The 19,515-nt window shown below is 43.2% G+C and overlaps 1 protein-coding gene and 1 long non-coding RNA gene across 2 annotated transcripts in view; one reads left to right on the top strand and one right to left on the bottom strand.

Annotated features, from left to right (window-relative positions):
* Nucleotides 1–217: 217 nt before the first annotated feature.
* LOC108506583 lies at nucleotides 218–11,166 on the bottom strand. The gene is made up of 3 exons (XR_001877804.1): nucleotides 11,064–11,166; nucleotides 566–713; nucleotides 218–302 (listed from the first exon to the last, which is right to left on the bottom strand). It is a non-coding gene; the product is annotated as an uncharacterized LOC108506583 (long non-coding RNA).
* An 858-nt stretch (nucleotides 11,167–12,024) lies between these two features.
* GNE (glucosamine (UDP-N-acetyl)-2-epimerase/N-acetylmannosamine kinase) overlaps nucleotides 12,025–19,515 on the top strand; it is a 35,982-nt gene continuing 28,491 nt past the window's right edge. Inside the window, exon 1 of the mRNA XM_017833753.1 lies at nucleotides 12,025–12,093. Coding sequence (XP_017689242.1) covers nucleotides 12,043–12,093 — 51 coding nt within the window. The 5' untranslated portion in view covers nucleotides 12,025–12,042. The remainder of the gene's footprint in view (nucleotides 12,094–19,515) is intronic.

The following is a 19,515-nucleotide window of genomic DNA, read 5'->3' as shown; positions in this document are numbered from 1 at the left end:
TGTGCAAGTAGGACTGGCTAATCAATGCAAAAAATACAGAGCCAAAGAAACATCTAAAAAACAACAAGAAAAAGAAATTTTATGGAGGAGGAAACCATTTATTGCTTCAGTGTATTACAGTTTTTAGCACATGCTAAGCAAGCGTTATATGTCCACAGGCTCACATGCAGCTTTTTGCAGGAAGCACTCTGCTTTGCTAGAAGATAAAGTGGCAGTTCCTGTTTGCAAGTCCAATTTACTTACAAGAGCTGAATTTATCACCTATCCATACAGCTTCATCACTGCTTTGATCATTAACTGTCCTGGAAACAGAAGAAAGGCACTGAGGAAAAAATACCTAGACCTTATAGCCCATCAGTTTCAAGCACACATTGTTCTACACAGAGGAGTCCTCCAAACCTTGAGCCAGTATCACTGCAGCTTTCCTGTTGTGCAGTGCTGGCAGCTGGATATGGAACTAAATCTTGGACTGGCAGATCAAAGGAGCAGTGGTAGAGCACTTGCTTTAGTCCACTCCCAGCATGCAAGCCCCATAGCACACCGCACCTCTCAGACTCCGTCTCACCATTCTGCCAATGACACAGAGCTGTTGTACACCTGGACTGTATGATGTGTCTTCCATATCCGAAGTACACGTGCCAGAGGTCCAAAGGTCCAGCATGTGGATTTCAATTTTGTCTTGAAGGTTAGCATTTGCTTCATTCAGGACTGGACTATATGGGTAGGAAATGAGGATTAGTCACCACGGGATGCAAACAGAATAGGATCACAGATTTTTTTTAATTATTTTGAGTCCTTTATGTCTTACTTTTCCCCTTACCTTCAGAGAACATTTCTCAAATCCCAGTCCCAAGAGCTACAAAGTCATTTTGACAGTTCTTTGAAGTCCAAATTCAGATACCAAGTACCATGAGACTAACTACCATTTAGACTTCTAACACTGACAATACTGTGCTTCTTGGTGACTCTCCTTGGAAGCAGGCCTTCACCAAAACCAGCACAAACTTCCCAAATGCGAAAGACTCAGCATGATTTAGGTAAAGTTGCCTACAGCTTCCCTTGATACCTACCTTTCTGTCCATAACCTATCCTTTGATCTATCTTGAACCTATCTTCTGGGGAGGCCATGCTTGCCTTGATGTGTCATACCAATGTTGGCTTCAAATGCTGTGCCCATAGTACTGAAACACAGAGCTGTGGTGAACTCTTCCAGGAAGAGCCCATTAGCCTTCACTGACCTGTGTTCAGCCACATCAAGAAAGAGGTAACAGTGCCAGAGCCAGCCAATTTAAAGGAGTCTTGGCTTTCTCTATTTAAAGCCATTTCTTTCTGGTCCCTTCCCTACCGCTGCAGAGGAATTCTGGACACTTGTCTACAGGTCTTCTTTGTCCTTGCACACCTCAGCTTGACTTTGACTTCTTACATCCTAGCACAGTTTACTTGGCAAGACCTGAATAAAACACACCATAAAGCTTCTCAGTGTGAGACAGGTGATGCACATGAATACTTCCCCTGCTGCTTTGCACCAGCTTTACTCCACTAGACCAGTTGTTGTGACTAATAAGAGAACACTTCATACTGACAGAGATAGCTATGCTATCACATAGCACTTATTGCAATATTTTCTGCAAAAGGCCATGGTAAGATGTTCATGTCCTTCCTAACTGTCCCTAAGCTTAGTCCATTAAGGAATCACTGAAGAACTCCCTTGTTTTTGCAACTGTAGGTATGCAGACTTTCAGGATATAGTACAGGTTTTCCCTGAGAGTCTGCTTAGATCATAGGGTACTTGCAGTCTCAGGAAATGTATTTCCCAAAAAGAAACAAGGCACAAATGAACTGAAAGAGAGAAGTGTAAATCAGAGAAAGCAGTGAGAATCCCAGATACTTTATTTTTACTCTCTTATTCCCCAAAAAGATAATGGAGGATTTTAATGCCATGGATTTTAGATTTGCTTAATTTGACCTGCTCACCCTGAATGTTTGAAACAGGTTCTGTGATCTATTTTTGACTTGTTCTCATCTGTGTTTTTCAAGAAGAGAAAGACTGGTCAGGTATTTCTAGGCCAGGTATTATATGCTGCAGATTTTAGCCAAACACTGGGAATCTTGAGTTGTTTGCATGCTAGGCATGCCATTCACACATATTTATTACAGCTTTCCCTCTCTGACTGCAGATTTTGCCATACAGCTTATCCTTTGGCTGTTCCTTCATTGAGAGAACTGTGCACCCTTGAGTTCTGCACCATAAACAGAGCCCTAAGAAAAGCCAGTCATATGCAAGAAGTAAAAGCACACAAACACACACATCCTTTTTCTCTAAGCCATTAGGCTGGCTGCAGAACATACAGCAACAGTTTGCTAAGGAGAGTACTGTGCGACTACATACTCAAGAGGGTGGAGTTGTGGTTTGGTGTGAGAACTGTACCTCTTTGTTATGCGACCTAAAGGGGAACAAGGAAGCAAAAGACGTGCTGCTCACCATGCTCTGCCTCCCTCTGGGCCGTGACGTGGCACCCCTGGAACTCCTCTGACACAAAGGAAGCAGCAACAGCCCACACAAGTGGTGCCACGTCCCAAAGTCTGGCCAGCCCTCCTGCAGGTTTGATAATACTTTCCCTACCTTCAGCCATGGATGAACTCAAGAATGACTGCACTCTCAGTTTCTTAAGAGCTTCAGAGCCCTCTGTTTCAGGACAAAACTGGACCTGTCAGCTTCTCAAACACACTATGGATGGAGGAAGGTCTTGGCTGAGTTGGATCCCAGTTGACTAGGTACTAGAGGGAAAGGGAGTTCTGAATCTCAGTCCCTCCCAATGCATATTCAAAATTTCCCATGGTGTCTTTCCACATTTTAAGTACCAAAGTACTTTCAAAAATTTGGCCTCCCTCAGCTGAAATTCAGCAAAACATAGCTGTTAAAAATGGCTTCCAAATTAGGCTGAGAAGAATCCAGCTAGGCCTACTACAAGTTTCTGACTTTCTTCATTGTACTTAACTTGTTCAAACAAAATCTCTTTCAGTCTGCTATGTTCCAGTCTACTCTCTCAGAGGTGATTTATTTTCCTTCTTTGTGAAGTATTTCAGTTTGGCAGTTTTGGGGTAATTGAAACAGAAAGAACAGAACATTTTCAAAAACATTTCAGATACCAGAAAGCCAACACATGAGTAACTGCCAAACATACGAAGCACTAAAACTTTTCAATAGGTTTAATGCCAGGAATTCTTTGAAACTTGTGCACCCTACACAAGCTTTCTAGAAGCATTCATGGCATTTATGAAGATGGATGCCCTGAGGCACTGAGAAAAGAGTCTGCTTTGAAGGCTTAGAAGGGAATTTACCTCAGGACTCTTGGTGCTCAGGTCTGTACTGCACTGAATGTTACTGTAAAATTTGTGAAAGAAATGTCACTTCTACACTACATTTCTGCTTCCTGAACCCCTCCTCTACGGCAGGCTGCTGGCCTCACTTAAAGAAAGGAGTCTGCTAGGGTCCTCACTTGGAATAAAAATATAGTAAGAACAGAACATAAACTAGAACGTCCTTCAGAGCTTTCCTGTCTCTCTGTGGCCCAGACAGGTAAGATCTCATTCAGTTCAGTGGGGTAGTCACAGCTCTGACGGCAGGAGTGTGCCAAAGAGCATTAATAAAAGTGAGCATTATTAACAAAGCAGTTAAATACCACGGGAGGGGTTCAGCTGTCTCACAGTTCTGGGTTTTTACTGGAATACCACATCTTGCTCTTGGAGCAAAAGGAATAGAAGTGTATGGCATGTTCACAGAGCTCCACTGACACAAAAGGACTTTTCTGGTACAGCATCATGTGATTTTGGGTGAACAAAGTGCTGATGTAAGTAGGGATCTCACTTGTTCATCCGGTGAAGTAAAAAAACCCAGCTTCAGTGTGTAAGCAAGCTTTGTCTTTTCTTTGCAGAAGAGTGCCAGCCACACAGCTGGCAAATATATTTGCCAAGAACAAAATGTCCCGCTCTGTCCCCTGTTCATCTCAAACGTAAAGTATGAACACACCTTCAGAGCTGCTCTCACACAGTACAATCTGTGTTGTTCCTCTTGCATTTAATGCAAGAATAGTGACTTGCAAGAAGATGGCTCTGCCTTTTTGCCTTCAAAGGAAAACTTGCTTAATAAATACTCCTTTGAATTTGGCTCTGTATGTTCCCTTCTGTGATGCCCACAAATATTTCTGCTCTATCCATTATATATAGGAAATCTGCATAATTTACCTCTTATTTTCCTACTCCTGGATTTTCAAAGATCTGTTGTAGGTGTAAATCCAGCACATTTCAGATTCAACACATTTCAGATCCTCACTTAGACTCTCATGACAGAATTAGGCCTTTTGGTTTTGGGGCAGTAAAAAATGGTGCTGAAAGCAAGGCTATCCTGTCAATCATAGTTTGCACCAGGAAAAAAATCAAACAACAATCTAAATTTCTCCACAGAGAAGAATCCACTACAATGGGATACAAAGGGTATCTGTTACAGTAGCTTTATGTTTTAGTCTAGCTTACAATCAGAAACAGGCAGGATGTAAAGACAGAGTGCCTGTAGGCAACTGTAGTACAATCCTGAAAATTTTCTCTCATCAATAAAGGGGTTCTTTTCCTGCTATCCTAAATCCCAAATGGACTCCAAGCCTAGGTCTTCAGCTCAAAGACAGCAGTGCTCAACCCTGATTTCAAAACTTCTATCAAAGTCTCCTGATGCAGACCTCTCCAAAAACACCATGTCCCAAGCACTTGGCTCAGGACCACCAAGACTGTAATCTCCACCTCTGAAATATCAAGGAGCAAGGCCCAATTCTATAAAGGTACTTAAGCTCCCACACCCTTCCTACCTTAATACTTGAGGCCACGTGTTTCAAAGTGTCCCTTGCCACCATAAAAGTTAAGCACACACCCAGTCCTACAAGTACACAAACCACCAAACAATAGAATCAAAACCTGACCAAGAAAAAGAAATGGAAAAAAAAACTCTAAAAAGTTCATCCTTGAAAAAAAAAAAAAAAAAGGAAAGAATTTCTGTGATGTGTCATTTCACCAAACAAGTCAACACCAGTAATACAAATATGTTCCTTCTGTTCAACAGGATCCACATCCTGATCCTGCCCCTCCACAGATACAACACTGAGTGGAACATGTTTGCCCTGTGGAGAAGTTACTGTCAAGACAAACAAAGAAGTAATTCAGGTATTTAAATATAGGCATCTGATATAATTTTAAACACCTTTAAGCATTTGTCATGGTTTGAGATAGCCCCAAAATCCAATCCCCTAGTCTAAGTCCCCTCCCACATCTCAACCGAATGTGAGATGGGTTTTTCCAGACAAAACACACCAGACTCCAAATGGGGAAAGGGAATATATTACAATGACTGTACAGATAAATACCATATCACATTATACACACGATCACAATATCTCTACCATGACATATAGTATTTACAATGATCAGATCTCTTCTCCCCTCCGACTTTTTTGTAGACTCCCTTTAGGCACTGGAAGGACACAATTAGGTCACCTCAAAGCCTTCTCTTCTCCAGGCTGAACAATCTCAGTTCTCTCAGCCTTTCCTCCTAGGAGAGGTGCTCCATCCCTCTAATTATCTTGGTGGCCTTTCTCTGGACCTGATCCAGTAGGTCAATGTCCTTCCTGTGCTGAGGAACCCAGAGCTGGACCCCAGAGTTTTCCAGGTGGGGTCTCACAAGAGAAGGGTAGAGGGGCAGAATCCCCTCTCTCACCCTGCCACCCACGCTGCTTTTGATGCAGCCCGGTATACAATTGGCTTTCTGGACTGCAAGTGCCCATTGCTGGGTCATGTCCAGCCTTTCACCCACCAGCTCTTCCAGGTCCTTCTCATCAGGGCTGCTCTCGATCTGTTCATCCCCAGCCTGTGCTGATACCGTGGGTTGCCCCAACCCAGGTGCAGCACCGTGCACTTGGTCTTGTTTAAATCTCTTGAGATTCCAATAGGCCCACTTCTTGGGCTTGTCCAGGTGCCTTTTGAAGGCATCCCATACTTCTGGTGTGTCAACCGCACCACTTAGGCTGATGTCATCAGCAAATTAGCTGAGGATGAACTCAGTCCATTTGTCTAATAAGTCAAGATGAGGCTGACTGACCTGCAGTTCCCCAGATACTCATTCTTGTCCTCCTTGAAAACAAGCAAGACAGGAATGACATTTTCTTTCCTTCAGATCTCAGGAACCTCTCCCAGTCACTATGACCATTCAAAGACCATTGAGAGCGGCCTCACAACAATATCTGCCAGCTCCCTCAGCACTTATTGGTGCATATCATCAGGGCCCATGGCCTCAAGTATGTCTAATTTAGTTAAGTATTCCCTAATCTGAATCTCTTCCAACAAGATGAGTACTAAATCCTCCTTCCTTCAGACTTTTGCCCAGTCTCACAGACATTTACACAAATTAATTTCTACCGTGCTTGACAAGCAAGCAGTCATACTGTGTCCACGGGGAAGACATCATTTACTGAACACAGATTAAGAAGAGGAAGGCACAGGCTTGCTTTCTGACTTTTGGCAATACATCAGTGGCATTTTCAGTCTCCCATGTCCAACTCAGAACTCCTTGGTTTGCTACTCAGCACCCAAGCGAGATTGTTTTGATTGTTCCCAAGTGCTGGGAAAGTGCACAAATTCACTGGCATCAACAACTCAGTTAAGCAGCAAGAATAGGAGAATAGGAAGAGTTGTTTCTTATCCATGCCTGTGTTTGCTCAGCATGACACTTTCCAGATAGGGCTGGGAGGAGGCTCATTGTTAACTGTGGAGTGACCACTGTTCTTCAAAGACAAGACCCATGCAAATTTGGATCACTGATGTTTTCTGATAGGAGCATGTTTTGTTTTGTTTTTTTTTTGTCTACCTGCTATTAAGAAAAAAACCTGTGCACTTTGACCCTTAACTGTCCTCTGCTGCTCAGGTATTTTGAGCTGTGGAAAAAAATCTCATGTTTTGTCTGCTCTGACCAAGCACAGGAAGTGAGCAGTTGTCAGGATTACACCAAAGCACCTGGCTAAATCTTCCCAGGGCAACTTTCAAACCAAGACATATGCTGACACAAGGGTGAGCAGGCATCTCTCTGAGGCTTGGGACAGAAGCACTTTGTGCCTCTCACTGCTCTGTCAGAAAAGACATGACAGGGAGCTCTGAGAGAAAGCACCAGCCAGAACTCCCTCATGCTCAGATACCTGACCATGGTGCTCTTTTCATAAACAGCCAGCTCCGTGAAGAACCAGGGTTTATTGGGAAGTGCTGAGTCTTGACTGGTCCCCCTGCTATATCCCGTCACAGCATGGCGGTAGAAGGCAGGTAAAAGTACTTTTCTCAAATTTGGTTAAGGGCAGAGGTTGTCTGAGGACCATTTCTAACAGAGATGTTCTGTCCAAAACAACCAAGGGCTCTTTTCCACCAAAAAATCAAATCTGAGCTGGCCTAACAGTCACATGGATCTGTTTCCTGAAAGATTAATTAGATCCCATGATTCCTGCATATGGTCATAGGCTACCTTAGAGAACTTTGAGATCCACACGACTTTCCTGGAGCTAATCACTCATCTTCCTCAAAATATCTGTTGCTCTCATTTCTCTTCTCTAGCACCAGAGCAAGTGTCAATCTAAGTCACCAAGGGATCTGCAATCTCCCCAGATAAAAACCTGTAAACCAAATGTATCTTTTTTAAATACAGAACACCAGATGGGCCTTTCTTGTTTTCTAGCTAAACATCTCATGCCATGTCCAATGAATCCCACCTCCACTCTGCTTCCATACATACTTAGCTCATAAACCTAGTGCTTCCAGACTCCTGCTTCACAAGAATGTAGCAGGGATTGCAGTTCATTTCTGTCTGAACAGTCAGAAGATGATCAGCTTACAAATACTTCATTGAACTCCATCTGTGCAGGATCCCTCAGGTACTGCAGAGCTTGAAGCTTTTGAAATTAGAAAAGCAGGAGTAAACATGCTTTCCTCTGGCACCACATAGCTTGTGCACTAAACCGTTACCCGAGAACCTGGTTACACACAGCCACATCACTGGGATTACAACGGAGGACTTAGCCAAAACATGACTCAGGAGTAAGATCTGACTTCACTGAGTGTTTTTGGAACAGGCTGTGAACATGTAAAGAAATGTGATGTTGCTCCTACTAGCAGAGAAATGCTATTATTTTTAATGAGTTGTGGTTAACTAAATATATTACACATTCACCACATTGTATGCCACTAGCTATAGAAACTCAAGGGCCTTTACCGTGCTTGGACTTTTAGATGAAGCACTGATCTTTTTTTAAATATCAGTATGACTTTTGAATCATCATGTGTTTCAATCTGATCAAAACACTGGGTCTTACTAAGCCTACAAGCCTAGTGTTTTTTCATACAGAGCTTTCTCATTCACCTCCCTCTTGACCCGGAGTCCCCTGTTCTGGGTCCAGGATCCATTTTCCACTTCTGTCAGTCTGGTCAGGCACTTACATAGTGTATGAAAAGGACCAGGGGAAGGCCCCAGCTGGCCTGAGTTGTCCACAGTCCCTCACTGCAGTGGTTGGTAGAAACTACCTCTCTATTCACGTCATTCTGGAAGTTCAGACCCTTCCTTTCTCCTTCAGCAACTCTACTGTCCTAACCATTATACTGAATTCCTCCAGTGTTTGTGGTGACATTTTTTAAGTGAGGCCACATGAACTACATGAGTGTCTGCTCTTTTCTGAGTGGATTTCCTTCACGTGCTTTTTTACAGGAACAGCCTGGAGGCAAATTAAGGAGGGTAGAACAAGAAAATCTAGTATACCAAGGTTAATTGTTTATTCAGAGATTGCTTGAAAAGTGCCTTCTATCCCTCCTTGCCCCAAAGCAGAGAGATGTAAATATATCCTAGAAGGGGTCAGAGGACTTAACATTTACTCTCAGCTTCCTGTAACACTGGCTCAGGGCTCTGAATCCCCACATAGGAGCAGAAAAAATATCCTGCAAACCTTCCACATCCACATTTCAGCTTCCTCCACACCTAATGCCTCCTCACTTGGGCAGGGCAGAAAACTCCAGGCTGTATAAACTGCCAAAAGGAGATCAAGTGAACCTGTAAGATGTTGTTGAAAGCCCAGGCAATACTAGTAGGAAAAGGGTGGTGCTACCTCCCTTCCAACAGGAAAGGTCAATGAAGGTGTGTGGAGATCAGGCATGGATGTCTGAAGGCATCAGTGTATATCCTATAAATCACTATACTCATTTTAGTATCACATACAACTGTACGGAGGCAAAGCCTTTTTTATTCCCCCTTCATTACCAAGCAGCTATGCTGCTGTCAGCTGTGTCAGCTGCCCTACCTAGGCAGCAACACAGGCAGTTCAGTCTGAATGCAATCTCTTCCTCAGAACATCCCATTGACTGGGATTATTGCCATTCCCAAGTTTCTGGTCTCATCAAAGGAGAGGCAGAGGGGGACAAACTGAAACTTCTGCCAAATTGATAAAGATTGATCAATATTTTACTTAAAATTCAATAATTTTCTTAGACTGTAGGCTGAGTTGACATTGAGCAACAATGTTTTGCCAAGACTTGTACCCTAAAGGAGAGGCCAGAAGACAAGGTCAGATATGACACCTGAAGGTCTGGTTTTGTGTGAAAAGATAGGCATCCAGGTCCCAAATAACTTGTACAACTTCAGGTGACTCACGAGCCTACTGAAGATTAAGGAGAACACAACCCTCTCCATTTGTCATTTGTGCAGAGGAGGAGTGCCTATATTCCTGTGCTTTGGGTAAAACAACAGTACAACTCGTATAGCACAAGGGACCAGGACAAGAACACTTGACTGTCTTTACAAGCGCTCAGGTGTGTTCATTTGTGTGAAGGAGTTGGTTAGTTTTCAGAGCAGACTCAATTATGTCTCATGTTGACATCCCGTACTCTGGGGCTCATGCTTTTGCTAAGTTTCAGGAAGAGAAAAAGACAGAGTCCTGTAGCCCAACAGACACAGTTCCTGGAAGATGTAAATTTTCCACAAAGGCCCATCTGGCAAGTGTATTAATCATCACTGGAGTAGGAAGTGAAGGGCCCAAATCAGACAAAACATCAGTGAGACTTCTAGAAGAAAGATAACAAATGTCTTCAAAAGTGGAAAAGTACAGTAAGAAGGAAATCGATTTTAGAGAAACCCAAGGGAATTTGGGCTTTTCTTTCTAGTAATGTTGTCCCACGGGAAAAAATAGAGGCTAAAGCTCCAAATGTAATGTCCTTTTTTGTCAATAATGGAGCCATTTTAGAAACCAAGTACCTGATACAGGGAAATCTGAATACAGCTTGTTTTCTCCCACAACTGACAGACATTTAAAAACCATATACCTACATATATATTTATGTGTTGCATACACATACACATATACACACGCATAATGCAGCTCTGGGAGAAGAAGACCTCTTAATTGAATGCATCAATGCTGAGAAGCAGTAAGAGCTGCAAATATGTGAGTGCAGGAGGTGACTTCAGCAGAACAGAGTGTAACGCAGGTGAGTTTCAGATCAGATTGCAGACAGAAAAATTTAGGTATTTTTCTGAGACAAAGTTACAATATACTGAAAGAAGAATCATCATCTGCAAGATGTGTGTAAAATGGAGGAAAAAATACAGTATACAGTTTACAGCAAATTAACAAAATGCCTCCTTGTTCTCCAATTCTACAAGTGCCCACCCTTTTGAAGTCCTTTGTTGCTGCTTTATAGTCATTGCTTTTGTTCTGATGCTTTATTTAGCAACTTGCCTTACAGATACATAAGGATTTGTAAGATAAAATGAGCAGTTAGAAATACACTATGCTAACAAAATGCAAAAAATTATAAGCCACCGTGGCTATAAAGGGATGACTCAAAACGGATACCAGCACAGTACATTGATCTCAGGTTAAAGAAAAAATATCACAGCAATAGTCGTGGCCGCTGCTCTTGAATTGTTTGCGTATAGGCATAAGCCTGGTCACAGAGGAAATGCCAGTCAGTAAAACTCACAGGTGCTCTATACTGACCTGCTTATTGGAGTAGAGTTCTGCTATAAATTTATGTGATACGTTGAACATCTGCGTTCCAGGAAAACCAAGCAGGAAAGGAGAGAACGGCTGGAGACAAATAATTTCCCTGCAAACACAAAGGCCCATATGTCAGAATTCAAACAGCAGTCAGGAAAGAACTGCAAGTACTCCAAGATGACCCAGAAAGTCAGGGGTCACACAAGTGTCTAGAGCAGCTTGGGCCTCTGCATGAAAAGGGCGACTGCAGGGCTCCCTTGGGACAGGGCACACATGGAGGCCCCAGGACCTGAAAGGGGTCAGAGGTACAGCTACAAGTAAGACAAGCAAGACACAGTCTTGTCTTGAAGACAAGAAGAAGCTGGGACCACACTTGTAAAGTTCTGACTGCTGCTGTCTTCCAGACCTTTGGAAGACTCACGTGCTCGGTGCATTACACACTTCCCAAGTTCCTTGCCTTGAGACAGCCTCAGGTTCCTGCTGTTCTGACCAGATCCTGGTAGTCTTGGTGATGTAAAACTCGCAAGATGTCATGGCTATTAGAGGGTAAAGTTCACAGAGAGGCCTCTCCTCTCCTCTCCTCTCCTCTGTGCGCGCTCTGGGGATACCCATCAGGGGAACGGCTCCCTGAGACACAGGAGGCCACCAGAAGGCAATACCGGGGGGACGCGGAGCACAGACCCCGCTCCCCACGCCGCCCCGCAGGGATGCCGACACGGCCTTAGCGCACGGACTGCCAAAGCCTCGGGCCCCAGCACGCCCGGACCACCCCGGCACACCCGGGCAGCCCCCGCACAGCCCCCGCACAGCCCGACATCCCCGGGCCCTTCCACGGCCGAGCGCGGACCCCTCCCGGCGGAGGGCGGCGCTTGCGGGGGGTGTTCCCAGCCCCGAGTGCCTCTCCCGCAGCGTGGCCCCGGCTCGGCAGCGGCAGAGCCGCCTGGGGAAGGGTCTGGGCGGCGGGGGCTCGGCGGCCGCCATGGGAACCAACGCGCCGCTGCGCCGGGAGCCGCTGGCCCGCGGCCCCCACGTAAGTGAGCGGTGCCCGCAGGGCCCGGCGGGGCGGGCGGGGCGGCGGCCGGGGCAGGCACGGGGGCAGCTCTGCCGGGAGGGCGAGGTGGGAATTCAGCCCGGGAGGGAGCTGCCCTGCCCGCTCGGACAGAGGATGTCACGGCAGGCGCCGTCTCCAGGGCCAACACGGGACCCGCCTCCGTACCTCCGTTCCTCCATCAGGAACACGGGATTTGGGGCCGTGCCGGCTGATGTGGTGGGCATTCAGAAGTTCTCGGGAGACCGGTGCTAAATGGTTGCCCATTTGTGCCCATTCTTTCTGGATTCCCTTGTCATTATCCAGTCCATAGCAAGCTGTGGGAAGCCAGTGACCTTCCTAAAGCTAGCACTCCTTGTCACTGTGACTGTCTTGACCATTATTTGGGAGATGAAAAATTAGACTTACTCACATTGGGGCACTACCTGGAGGGTGGTCTTGGCAGGGTTCTGGCATTGTTAATCAGTTTTATTTTGCTGATGTACCTGTGTCAATGAGGAATGCCCCCACCATGCCGGATGCTATCCAGGCACAGTGGGAAGAAAGGCATGCACCCTCCAAGGATTCACTTTCAAGCAGAATGTGGACAGGTTTTGGGAGAAGAGACATGAATGCAGGCAGGATAACAAGGCAAGTTAAGCTCTGTGGGGTAATTTTTCAGGTAGGTTTCTTCAGAAGGCATTCAGCTAACACATGAAGTCAATACAACATTGAGGGGAAGGCAGAGGAGAGGCATACAGCAAGGAGAAGGACAGCAAGTCCAGAAGGGCTGAGAACGTGGCTCTGGAGAGAGAATCAAAGGGCAATCCAAGACCCACGGAGGTAGTCTTGATGCTTAGCCCCTCGGCCAGTGCTCCCACTGGAGGAAGTGCTGGAAGCTGATGCTGTTGCCCCAGGCCGTTCACTTTGCCACCTGTAGAGCAGGTTTTGTGGCTGCCTGTTGGCTCTTTTAAGCTACCAGGGGCTATAGCTCTGTGCATGCATGAAGGGTGTGAAAACACGTAAGAAGTGATGTCTGCCAAAGTACAAAGCAAAAGATGTGTGCCTATTATGCAAAGAAGGCCCGTTCCATTTGAGTCTGAATGTCTCACCATGCAGTTCTTTCTCTGAAGCGTTTCTTTAGGTATCCTCCCTTTCCTCTTGTGTCTCAGCCAGCTTTGAGTTCAAATTTGGCACCAGGTCTCCCTGAAATCTGGAGGTGTTGAGAAATATCAGCTTGGATATTCACCAGTGAAGGCAACCATCTAGGATTCAGATTTAGGCTGTAAAGAAATGGATTTACCAGAAGCACTGAAAACATATCTGTTGTACTTATTTTTAAGTAAGAAACTAATTGACAGGTTTTGCCCTCTTGTAGCAGTGTTTTCCTCTGATGCTCTGAGTCCAAATCTGACACCGCCATGTCAGTACCTCAGATGCTAAAGAGTAAACTAACTCAGGGACAAAAGTGAAAATTATCAAAGCTTCCCATTCATATTAAGGAAATCAAAGGTGCTGATGAAAACTACAGAATGTTTGCCTCTCCCTCAAGACTTTAAATTAGAATGTTAGTACACAAGAACTAAGTGGACTTTTTCACTTTGGAGCAGTCTCATACCAGAAGATTTCTCACATCTACTGCATTGGTCCTTAAGTGCATCACTCTTAACAAGTCTACCTGCAACCTGGAGAATTTTAGCTGGTAAGAAGGTTGGTGGCCCACACTAAGGGAAATAATTAAGGAAAGTTGATTCCCATCGACACTGTGCTGCTTGCGGAAGGGGGATTTCTGTGGACTGTGTAAAATTGACACTAGGGCAGAGTCAAGGACCTCCATAATCTTTTCCATAAACTAGCATGATTTCATGTGGTAGAAGCCAATCATAGTGATTTTTCCACTAATTGCTTAGCTTTGAAAATATGAAAACATCCTTATCAAAATCCTGGTCAAATTGTATGCTTTTTCCTAGAATTTCATTGTAAAAGATTGAGATGGATCATAGAACATTGTATGAGAAAATACAGGCATGAGAGCATGCTAAAATGTTAGTATTTCATAACTGCCTTTCAGAGACAAGAGGGTTTCAAAACACACAGGAAAAGTAAGAGGGAGAGCCTCTCACAACATGGATTCTCATTAGCCAGATGTCAGGGACATTCAGGCTGAGTTTCTTATAAATACTGCCTCAGCAGCCAGGCCAGTCAGAAAGTGATCTCTATCCATATGATTTTGAGTAACCTCCTACATATGATTTTGAGTAACCTCTACTCTGGCACATGGAAGGCCTCGGGAAAATAGGCTGCTACTCTCTTAATAGTGTGTGGTCTTTCCTGGAGGGACTCAGCAGAGCCTATGGAGATGTGTGTTAAGTTAGAACATATATCGGAACAATTGCCCTTTCTGCAAAATCAGGGAATATTATAGCAGTTACCTATATTTCTCTGTAATTCTGAACTATCTTTCATTAAAACATCCAGTACTAAATCAAAGCTTTACTAAAATAACATAGATAGCAAATCCAGCTGAGACTATCCCAGAATAACAGCTGACTCAGATGCTCTTCATGTGACTTTTTTCCCAGATAAGTATCAAAAAGAAGGAAGGAAAGAAGCAAATGGCAATTTATTATGTGGGTTGTTTTGTGGGGTTTTTTTTCCTATATGTCATCCTGTATTCCAAATATTTGCTCTTCATCATCAAAATCCTGATTTACTGTCCAAGTAAAGCATATTTACAGAAGGTTTGCTGGTTAAAGGCTTTCTATGCACTCTTTGGAGTTAGCACCTCTTTTAAAATTGTGTCCTTGTTTTTACTTTTCCTTTACTTTTATTTCTTCTTTGGAAAAACAAAACTGTTTCTGGACGTGCTCGTAATGAAAATAAGGGCTATAGATACTCCAAAAAAAAAAATCTGAGTATAGATACTCAAACCAAAAAATTATAATTTTGACCCAAAATTAAAGATGTACTTCTGTGTAATGCCTGATACTACTGTACTTTTAACTGGTGCTTGAGCCTTCCGTTACCTCTCTCCAAGCTTCTTCACATGGAAAACCTGAAATTGTTTCAGGAAATTATAGTAGCCATGTAATAGTTTAGGATTTATGATTGCTCTGAAAGTCAGATGATTAAAGAAGACATTTTAATAACTCATCTAATAATACCTAGTGTGTTACAGGCTTCCAAGACAGGAAGATTTAAACTTAGTGAAGGGTAGCTACACTTCTTTGCCCATTTTATGTTCTCTGTCTCTCAGAATTTCCCCATCTCTCTTCAAAACTGTAAACTGACTATATGTTTTGTACTGTGACTGTAACTTTGCAATCACATTTTCTTCTTTTATCACATTTTTTGTCTTAATGCAGTTAATACTCAAAGTCCACAAACTACACACAAAAGTAATTATTTTAATATTGAAAAAAAGATGTAAATACAGGTTTAGTCCTGACATTAGATCTTTGCTTAGCAGATTTTTTTTTTAATTTTCTAGTAGCATTAGTAGCCCTTAAAATTAGAAATTAGCAATTATCAACGAAGGCACAATATTTCAAATATTTGTCATCTGATGGTCACATTGAAAACACAGCTGCGTGCAGATAGGATGCCATAGAACCTCAGAAGGGATAAGAGAGATGAAAAACAAAAACACTGGTTGGACGAGAAGAGCAAAGAGGAATCTCTAGACCTGTTCACAACACAGGAGGTATTTATTAATAGTGACAAGCGGCCGGAGTTTGGTGCAATATTCCTCCTTCCTGCCAGACATTTAACTTTCTTTTCAACCTTTCATGTCAGTTGGAAGTAGAAAAATTAGGCAGTCTTAATCACCAGAACTGAGAAAGGTTAACAGAACTTCCTTTCTGGACTTCCACATATGAGAGGCATTTACATGCTTGGTTGTTGCAAACTTGGCTGTTTCTTTGCGTGGTTTCCCCAACCAGGTTTGCCTAACAAATAATTCTCCCACCACTAGCTGAGTTGGAACCTGGGATCTGGTATTTGGCAAACCTACCCCACTGTCTTACCTAGTGATGACAGCTTCCAATCAAGTTGCTTCCCTGCTGGCTTATGTCCAAATACTCTGAATATGTACACAGCTCTACTCATTCCTTTTGGAACATCCCCCAAGTCAAACCACGTTGTCTGCTGACGCACAGCACACTAAGAGGAAGAATTACACCACGAGAATCACCATAGCCTTGGCTGCCATCACTGTTCAAGACCAAGCTGGTTTGAAGCCAGCTTGAGTGTGTTGAACTGAGTTAGATTTCCCAGAGGATGTCTGATGTGTGTCAACATTCAGCAGCACCAATCGTGGTTATTCCAGCAGGACTGAACAAGGACTGGAGCTTCAGAAGAAACAGACAAACCATAACCTTAACAGTTTTTATTACAAATAAAGAAAACAGACCCTTTTGAGGGATTAAACCAATCACACAAGCAGAGTGAGTCACACAGTGACAGCAAAAAGTGGGCCAGTTTCGTTATTTTTAGAGAGGGAGTGGGAAAGAAAAATTTTGTGGGTGTTTTTTTTTCATCTGAAATTAAGATAAAGGCTCAAGTTGTTCGGGATTGAATGAAATGAAAAAAAAAACACTCTCTTGAGGTTTCCAGCACTTTTTGCAGTGCTTTGTTTCCAGCCTCAGATGGATATTATCCCACCCCACACACATCCCTGAGCAAGGAATCCCGTAGAATGGAAGTTGCTTTTTTATGCCATGCATCTACCACATCCTACAACTCTGGCTACTTATGACACACTTGACTCAAATTTTATATGATATAGGCAAGTGAAATTATATTGTAACACAGACATCAGATTTATTATATTTATTTTTATTATTATATTCATTATTACATAATTCCTAGTTATGTCAATGAGATTCACAACTCTGCTTGTTACCCGGGTTCTGATGCACCTTATTGTAACACAGAATCATAGAATTATTTAGATTGGAAAAGAAGTTTTAAGATCATCGAGTCCAGCCACCAACACAGCACTGCAAAGTCCAACTAAATCATGTCCCTAAGTGCCACATCTACACATCTTTTAAATACCTCTAGGGATGGGGACTCCAGGACTTCCTTGGGCAGCCAGTTACAATGCTTGATAACCCTTTCAGTCAATAAATATTTCTGAATATTCAATAATAAACCTTCACTGGAGCACAACTTAAGGCCATTTCCTCTTGTGCTATCACTTGTTACTTGGGAGAAGAGACTGATCCCCACCTCACTACAACTTTTCAGGTATATGTAGAGAGGTATAAGCTTCCCTCAGCCACTCCTCAGAAGAAAGCTCCTTTCATTGCTTTTATTTGGACAGTATCTTCCGAAAGACAAAGAACAAATTTTCACATAGTTTTTTATTTCCTCTCCCTTGGCTGGGAATTCTGTGCCTAACAGTTTTACCTACATGTAGATCCCCATTTGGTGTTAGTGTAAGACGGTGAGCAAAGATGTGAGAGATCTGTGTTGTGACTGGGGAGGGAATAAACCCCCATACTTCCCTCAGCATAGCCTCTGTGTCACTGTCATCTCTTCCGTTTCTCTGGAACATCAGATATAAGCTGTGATGTGGTTGCTTACAGTTATTATTAACTGCATAGCATATGGAAGAACAACCAGGAAAATGCAGGAAGGGAAAACTTGTTATGCATTCCCTACTGTGTGTATCTGTTTATATTCTCCTTATCTCGTGTAGTACGTGTTACTTGGTCTTCTCCTATAAGGGATATTTATACTGGATTGCCTTCACAGCACGGAGCACTACTGTGCCAGAATCTTTAGAGGTTGTTGGTTTGGCTGTGCCAGGGGGACCTGCTCTCCTGAAAGCACTGTGATCCTTACCTTTAAAACTGAAGTTGCTTTCAGGTGCTTTAGGCTGGACAGTATAGAATTGACATGGACAGCTGCTTTTGAAAATCTTAGTGTAAGTTTTCACTTTCTTACACTCAGCAGCTGTTTTGACATAAATAAAATGGACATAAACGAAGAGTTAGGGAGAGAAGTAACTGAAGATCTGCCTCATGTAGATATTGATTTAAAAAGTCGTATTCCTTTGCTTTCAGGAGGGAAGAAGTAACACAGTGCTTAGCACTAGTGCAGAAGATCAGAGTGCTACTGACTCTGTCCACACTGTCCATCTCCTGGACACAGTCGTGCACAGACAGTTCCAGTTCAGCACCTTTCACCTCTTTCAGGATGGCTTTCCAATGAGTCCAAGCCAGCTGCAAACCAAACCAGTTGATCTTGGTTCTTCTGTTCAAACCTTAAGCAATATGACTCCTCTTTTAAAAAGTAAGCTCCTCATCTCCAGCATTTCCCTCACTTTTTGCACTACTGTCTATTTAGTCTCTGCAGGGCCTTTAGCATTTCTGCATAGCTTTTTTATAAGGAGAGGGCCAATGAATTATCTGGATACTGAGACCCTAGTCCTCTGATGAAGTCCACTGCTGCCACAAGGAGGAACCCCACTACTGCCCCAAGGGCAAGAGGCCCTCTTCATTAGAGTGTTGTTAGAGATTTTGAGCAGCAAAGCATAGGGCTGATCATGGGCTAAGGCTTTTCCCATCTTACCTTTCTGCATAGCATTTATCTGTCTACTGGAAAGACTTGAGGCAGGGCTCACTTCGGAGCAAGATCAATTTCATCTTGTTTATGTAGTATGTGAGGTCAGCGGGGGAGAAATAACCAAACAGAGCATAAACTTTCTCCCATCTTCTGCACCTTATGCTGCAACATGCTGAAACACCATTAGAACATTTCCAGAAAAATCACATCAAGAGATGCACTGACGCTCTTGTAAGAATAATTAACTCTCAATGCAGTTGCTCATAGCTGTGATAGTACTAAGTATAAATTAGAATCTGTCCATGTGTTCACACTTCCATATACTCGTGCTCAAATATGATTCAGGCCCTTCCTCAGCATTTTGTTTCAGTGAAACCAGCTGTAGATAATGCTGGTGAGCTTATCATAACTTGAAAGCATTTACAGGAGACAATTCAAATTAACTTATAATGACATTTCCAGAAAGCATGTAGGTTTTTAAGCAATGTGCAATATGCATAAAGGGAATCTAGTGATGGAGAGAACAATGAAGACAGTTTAAATGAATTGTACCTAAGGTGCCTCCCAGTTGCTATTACTACCTTTGGTCAGTATTTCAAGTGAAGATCTCTGGTAATTTAAGAAGTGGGCGTGCTGCAATATTCTCAATGAGTCTTTGAGGAGTTATGACTCACTGAACCATAGCTGTGTGAGGACTTTCTGAACATCACAATAAGATGTTCTTTCTAGCTCTCTGGGAAACAGTCACTTCATAATTTTAAATTCCTAAGAGCAAGTTTTAAAGGGTTTTTGCTTTAATAATCCCTTTTTAAGACTGTTTTTTTTTTAGTTGAAGACTTCAGTATTTGTTTC

The sequence above is a fragment of the Lepidothrix coronata genome, unplaced genomic scaffold (assembly GCF_001604755.1).
Source record: "Lepidothrix coronata isolate B3197 unplaced genomic scaffold, Lepidothrix_coronata-1.0 Scaffold220, whole genome shotgun sequence".
NCBI lineage: Eukaryota > Metazoa > Chordata > Aves > Passeriformes > Pipridae > Lepidothrix > Lepidothrix coronata.
The sequence above is the reverse complement of the archived record's forward strand: the minus strand, read 5'-3'. Positions and strand labels throughout refer to the sequence as shown.